Source organism: Sinocyclocheilus rhinocerous, unplaced genomic scaffold, assembly GCF_001515625.1.
Source record: "Sinocyclocheilus rhinocerous isolate Xijiao unplaced genomic scaffold, SAMN03320098_v1.1 scaffold1049, whole genome shotgun sequence".
Classification (NCBI taxonomy): Eukaryota; Metazoa; Chordata; class Actinopteri; order Cypriniformes; family Cyprinidae; genus Sinocyclocheilus; species Sinocyclocheilus rhinocerous.
In genome coordinates this window covers 973,777-980,095 of record NW_015652136.1, presented here as the reverse complement: position 1 = coordinate 980,095, position 6,319 = coordinate 973,777, and the positions used below count along the sequence as shown (strand labels likewise).

At 36.6% G+C, this 6,319-nt stretch overlaps 1 protein-coding gene across 1 annotated transcript in view; it reads right to left on the bottom strand.

Moving 5' to 3' along the window:
- LOC107713550 (dmX-like protein 1) overlaps positions 1-6,319 on the bottom strand; it is a 66,717-nt gene that overhangs the window by 56,702 nt on the left and 3,696 nt on the right. The window contains exons 2-6 of the mRNA XM_016519099.1: positions 5,308-5,428; positions 4,209-4,334; positions 2,480-2,554; positions 715-796; positions 528-642 (exon numbers count right to left, since the gene is read on the bottom strand). Of these exons, the coding sequence (XP_016374585.1) occupies positions 528-642; positions 715-796; positions 2,480-2,554; positions 4,209-4,334; positions 5,308-5,394 (485 nt within the window). The 5' untranslated portion in view covers positions 5,395-5,428. The remainder of the gene's footprint in view (positions 1-527; positions 643-714; positions 797-2,479; positions 2,555-4,208; positions 4,335-5,307; positions 5,429-6,319) is intronic.

Genomic DNA, 6,319 nt, shown 5'->3' with positions numbered 1-6,319 from the left:
TCTATTCCAAGTGCACCACACATGAAGTTGTCAACATGATGTAAATGTTAAACAAATCACTTGTTAAATATCTTTGCAGAAAAGATGCATGAACTACAACTACATCTTGTACAATCTTGTCTTATATTATATGTTCAGAAATAATACAAGGAAGATGCTTTAAAAAAATCTCAAAAGTCAAGGTAATTCAAAATGACTGAAGGTATAACACAAGTAACGTTAGACTATTATTAACTATAAATATTCTGTAAAAACAATGTGGAATAACCGTTTTATAAAAGCAATAATCCCCGTGAAGCCGTGGTTTACAGTGAATTTACAACAGCTTCGCGTCGTGCCTAACAACACCCCTTAGCTGTTATAAACTCACTGTAAACCACGGCTTCTTGGGGCTTATTGCTTTATTTTCTGGATTTATGATTTAATACAACTTTATCATCAAAAATGGTGGTAATCTATTTAAGGCATAAAACACTGGAGCTGCCTGACGTGTATTCAGAGATGTGATGTGATGGACGAACACTGACTTGCACTGCCAAACGCTTCTCCAGGAGCGCTGAGGAGCAGCGGGTTCGGTCTCTGCGCTGGACTGAGCGTCACACCACAGCTGCAGACACGACGAGCCCGTCAGCAGACACGAGCCTGCGCACAGCGTCAGAGAGAGAGGTCAGCGGCCCGTCGCACACAGGACAAGCACACGCTGATCTCACGTACCTGTGGGGTGCCACGTCAGAATCTGTGCGACCGACTGCAGGACGAACTGCCCGCTCTTCTGCCAATGATAGCTCCGCTTCTGCTGAGCACAAACACACACAGCAAATCATTCACATGCATGCATCTGACAGACGCTTTTATGCATTGCATTCAAGGAATACATGCCTTCGGTTCATGCATTCGCTGGGAATCGAACCCATGACTTTGCATTTCATGACTAGGGTTGGGTATCGTTTGAATTGTATCAATTCCGATTCTGCTTATCGATTCCAATTCTTATCAATTCCCAGTTTGGATTCCAATAAAAGTCAAACATTTAGATATCAAACATATTTATTCTGTGTCTCTTTTTGCAAAACATTTAATTGCTGCTGAATAATACCATAAATAAAAACCGGACTCGATTAAGAGCTGTTTGTGTGTAATATAGAGTGGCATGATTCTGGATAAACTGAGACTTTTTTTAACCCCTTAACTGTCATCCCCATTTTTGAAAATTCACGAGAAAGTGCACTATCCAAACTTAAATTATTATAATTCATGAACGCTTTTGAATACAGACCTGAGGTTGGTCTCTTTCTAAAGAAGACAATTAGCAGATTATTACAGAAGTGAAATCATTTAATAAAATTAAAGTATTAAAGTTTAAAAAGTATTAAAGTAATAAAAAAGTTTATTTAAAATAAATATATTTTTAAACAGTTAAAAATACAAAATTGCTATAAAATTAAAGCCACGTGTCTACATAAGTTGTGTTCCAAATTTGAAGTCAATATAAAAAAATTGAGGTTCATATGCAATTTTGTTTAGGTGTTATACCAAAAAAAGCCACCGGGCGCCACCCAAACTACGTTGAATTCTTTTTTGATGCATTGCTGTCAAATCTATAAATTTCTCTCTCAATATTACATCTATCCCAAAATGACCACCAAATATGTAATCTTGAGACTCAGACCTTTCCAACAATATGTATTGTTGTCAAGATTATAAAAAGTTTTAATTCTAAAAGACCAGAATACACACCCCCGGTCAGGGGGAGGAGACCGCTAAAGGATTTTGAAGTACAATGTCCGATTTCAAAATGGTTTTCACAGGATGAATTTTGAGATTTTAAGCTTTCAATGGTATATAACTTATGATGATTACTAAAACACGTGATAGGGAAAAATGCAATGAAATAAAGACTTTTTGTGACAAAGGTCAGAACTCCTGTTATGATGTAGATTTGTCATAGACTCTTGGTGCACTCTTGTCATAATTTGTAACTACATAATTCCTACATAATTTGTAACAAAAAAAAAGGTAAAATATCTATTTAGGAGTCTTAGACCTTTCCAATGATATATAGTTTGTCATGATTACATTAGGATTTAATTGTAATATAGTGAAGTAAACTTAGGCGTCCCGTATACGGGTCGGTGACAGTTAAGGGGTTTAAAGAAGGTTGTAAATCTCTCACAATTCTGAAGAAAAATATTAGACAACTAAACAAAATCTCATGGAATTTATGAATGGAATGATTCAATGATTTACTTGTTTTATTACTGGATGAATCAGTGTTTTTGAATGAATCTCTTGAATGAATGATTCAAAAACAGCCACTTTTCACCACCTAAAAAAAGATGCACACACAGGAATTGATAGGTGGGATTGAAATTTTAATTTTACAACAAGTATCCGATTCTGGAATTGGAATTGATTTTCGATTCCCAACCCTATTCATGACTGCTTTAATAGAGTGCATTTATTCCAGAATAAAACTCACTTTTTGTGCTTTTCCTTGTGGACTGACCTCCACCGGCTCAAACACACAAATAATGTTTCCGTACGACGCTGCGATCTGAAAACAGAGCAGATTTAGAGAGTCTGCACAGTAATAATCCTGTTCGGATGCTCTTGCTGAATCCTAAAAACTTTCCCAGATCACTTCAAACGCTTTTTTTCAGAAAGGTTCCCACGCTCGCACAATGAGCTGGTAACGTGAGCACACTATGGGTGGATGGTTTTAATTAAGGGCAAGCGAGAGCGTGTGTGTGAGAGAGTGTGTGTGTGTGTGTGTGTGTGTGTGAGACTGTGTGTGAGACTGTGTGTGAGAGAGTGAGTGAGTGTGTGTGTGTGTGTGTGTGAGTGTGTGTGTGTGTGAGAGAGAGAGAGAGTGTGTGTGTGTGTGTGAGAGTGAGTGAGTGAGTGAGTGTGAGTGAGTGAGTGAGTGTGTGTGTGTGTGTGTGTGAGTGTGTGTGTGTGTGAGAGAGAGAGAGAGTGTGTGTGTGTGTGTGAGAGTGAGTGAGTGAGTGAGTGAGTGAGTGAGTGAGTGAGTGTGTGTAATTAAGGGCACGCGAGAGAGCATTTCAAAACTCTTCAGGTCCAGCAACAGGCCAGGAAACTCTTATGGATGATGCAGGGCTTTAGTTCAATTCATAAAATGCACATTGTTTAAATTAAGAAGCCAGTTGTGCCTGTGACAAGCTCAAAAGAGTTCACATATGTTGGCTGTTCAGTATTCATTACTCATTCAAGATCAACATAATTAGCCAGAGCAAGACGCTCAGCGTATCTGAGAACACACTTCACACCCTAATGATAAATAATATTTATACAGCCTTACGAAATATGTTTACTTTTCTGGATACCTGGAAATTTCTGGAAAATGTAATGGTTAAAGTATGGTTTTAGTAATAAAAAAGCATTTCTAATTAACTGGAATATATTCAATTTAACAAAAATGTATTAAAAGTTTAACAAAAATGTAATTTTTAGGGACTTATGAAATCCATTTAATTTTTTTCCCCAAATCCTATTTAATTTTTTTCTAAATTTCATGTTTTTCATTTACATGTTTCTGAATTCTGTTTTATTAGTTTATTAGTTGAATTGAAATGAATAATTAATTGAAATAAATAAATGTATACAATTTAACAACCATTTTTTAAATGTTTAACAAAAATTTTATTTTTAGGGCCCTATGAAATTCACATTATTTATTATATTCCCAAATTTTACTCTAATCTGTTTAAGTGCTGTACAAATGTATTTATTTATTTATTTTGTGCTATCTATTTTATTTTTTTTATTTAGTACAAATGTATTATCAAAAATGGTGGTAATCTAATTAAGGCATAAAACATTATAAAACTGAATTAATCTTTGAAAATGTGTTCAAATGAAGATTTAACCATTCTTCATAATTTAACCAAGATTTTTTTGGTAAACAACAAAATAGAAACACACTACTAATTAACACACAGACGTCACATTTAAATAGCAGTATTTTGTGCTTTCATTTTCACAGAAACTTACTTAAGTGCATTTTTCTTAAGTGCACAGGACTACTTTTGATGTATTCATCCAAATTTTGCCAAATTAGTCCGTGAGAAGCAAACCCAGGACCTTGGTCTTGCTGTTATGGTGTTGCTCTAATGTCTGCGCTACAGGAATGTGACACTAGATGCGTGTGTGTGTAAGAGTGTGTGTGAGTGTGTGTGTGTGTGTCTCACCTGTCCGCCCTGCAGTGAACAGTCCACGCAGCCCACCTGGATGTTCCCGTGTTTGGTTCCTGGGATGATCTGGATCCTTTCAAAGTCACTCCCCAGAATGACGATGTCACAGCCAGAGGCGTAGGCCTGTCCCACGAGCCCCGGACACACGGACAAAACAAGATCAGCAGCACAAACACACACACAGTCTGATACTGATAATCACAGTGAGTTCTACATATCATCTATAATGTGGAGCAGGGAGTGCAAGATAATATATATTTTCATTTCATGTTTGAGTGGATCGAAAACATGCAAAACACACATTTAAGTGTTTAGTTTATTGCACATCTATTTGCGTCTGAAGATTTCAATCTTTAAAGAGTTTTTCTCTTCACAGTTTTACTCCTCTCTATATTCTGTAGGTTTGTTCATATTTCATTCACATTGATTTCTACAACATTTCACTCATAAAAACGTGGTGAAAATGTGTTTGATTTATGTCTGTTGACAGTATTTTCTGATTTATGGAGTTATAAAAAGAGAAATCCAAAACTCCATCTGGAAAAAAACTTTAATTCTAATACGACAACAAACTCAAACTAGATTTATGAACCTGGATCTGCAAACGTCTGCAAATTATTGCACAGTTAATCTGATACTGATGACCACAGTGAGCATCTGGGCAATTTTTCTGATTTTATCAATTAATCCGAATGTAATGTTTTGCTATTTTTATTTTTTTTTAAATCGAGGAATCACATTTTTAAATGTTTTCATTTACTGTTAATAATCGCTGCTGCTGCTGTTACACTGACAGTCAGGAAGAGAACATATTTAGCATTTTTATTTGACATTATTTCTGAACACATCAGACAATATTTGCCTTCATATTTCATGCATCTTTTCTGCAAAGATATTTAGCAACTGAATTTGTTTTGCATGTACAGCATGTTGAACTTCATGTGAACAGAACTTTCTTTAACCAGATGGTTCATACAGAGAACGTTACTTCAATCAGCAGTTTTTAAACGGACTAGTTAATCATTAAAAAAATCAAAATAGAAATCTTGCATTGGTCAAATGTTCTGCTATGTTGTGCCGTATCGCTCAGGTTTACCGTGAAGGGCTGGTTGTTGACGCGGCCCACAGAGAAGCAGTTGTCTCCGGGGTTGACGGCTCCTGTGAGCACCTGGTGCAGGTTCATGCTTCTTGGCACACTTGAGTTTCAGCGCGAACCCCTGCAAACAGACGGAGAATCAGCGACTGGTAGTGTTGGGCGATATGCTCAATTTTCATATCGTCCTATCGTCAGCCTGTGAAATCGCCGATACACGATATTATCGTGCTAATTTATTTAATTATTTATTTACCTAGTTTCATTGCCGGAAAGTGAACCAACTCCAGCGTAAGGCTAAAAGCAGCCTAATGTTTTTAATATGACTGAATTTGTATTTAACATGAAAAACAATTATTAGAAACATCGTAAGTTACTAATTATAATGCTTACATTTCGTCAGTTATTCAAAAAGCAGCTACTGAAAACAAACAAAGAACATTACATTACCAAAGAACATCATCACTCAGTCTAGCGCGAGTACATGCACTTTAAAAACACTCCCGTTAAACTCAGTGAATCTACACTGTATGATGAATAAATCTCTTATACTTACATAGCCTACATCGCACGTACTTCTGCACTTTGTTGTTTATGATGAGAGAATTCGCGAGTCAGAATTAAGTCAGCGCGCGCTGAACAATAAACTGTTTCAGCGGTGAGTCATCTGAACGCCTCTGATTGGCCAATGCATTCATAAACTCAGCATAATTGTGTGTGATTGGTTATAACGCGCAATACTGTAAAACACGGAAAAAGAAATACAATGCAACAAATAAGCCCTAATATTAATTAGAGAGTATTAGTAGCCTGATAATAATAATAATAATAATCGTCTTGCTACCGTCAAAGGCATCAGCCACAGGCAATATCGCTGACTATCGTCGATACACGATACTATCGTCTATCAGCACAACCCTAGCGACAGGTGTCAGCAGAAACACACAGCAGTGATCACACACACACTCACACACACACACACTCACTCTCTCTCACATGCTCACACGCTCACTCA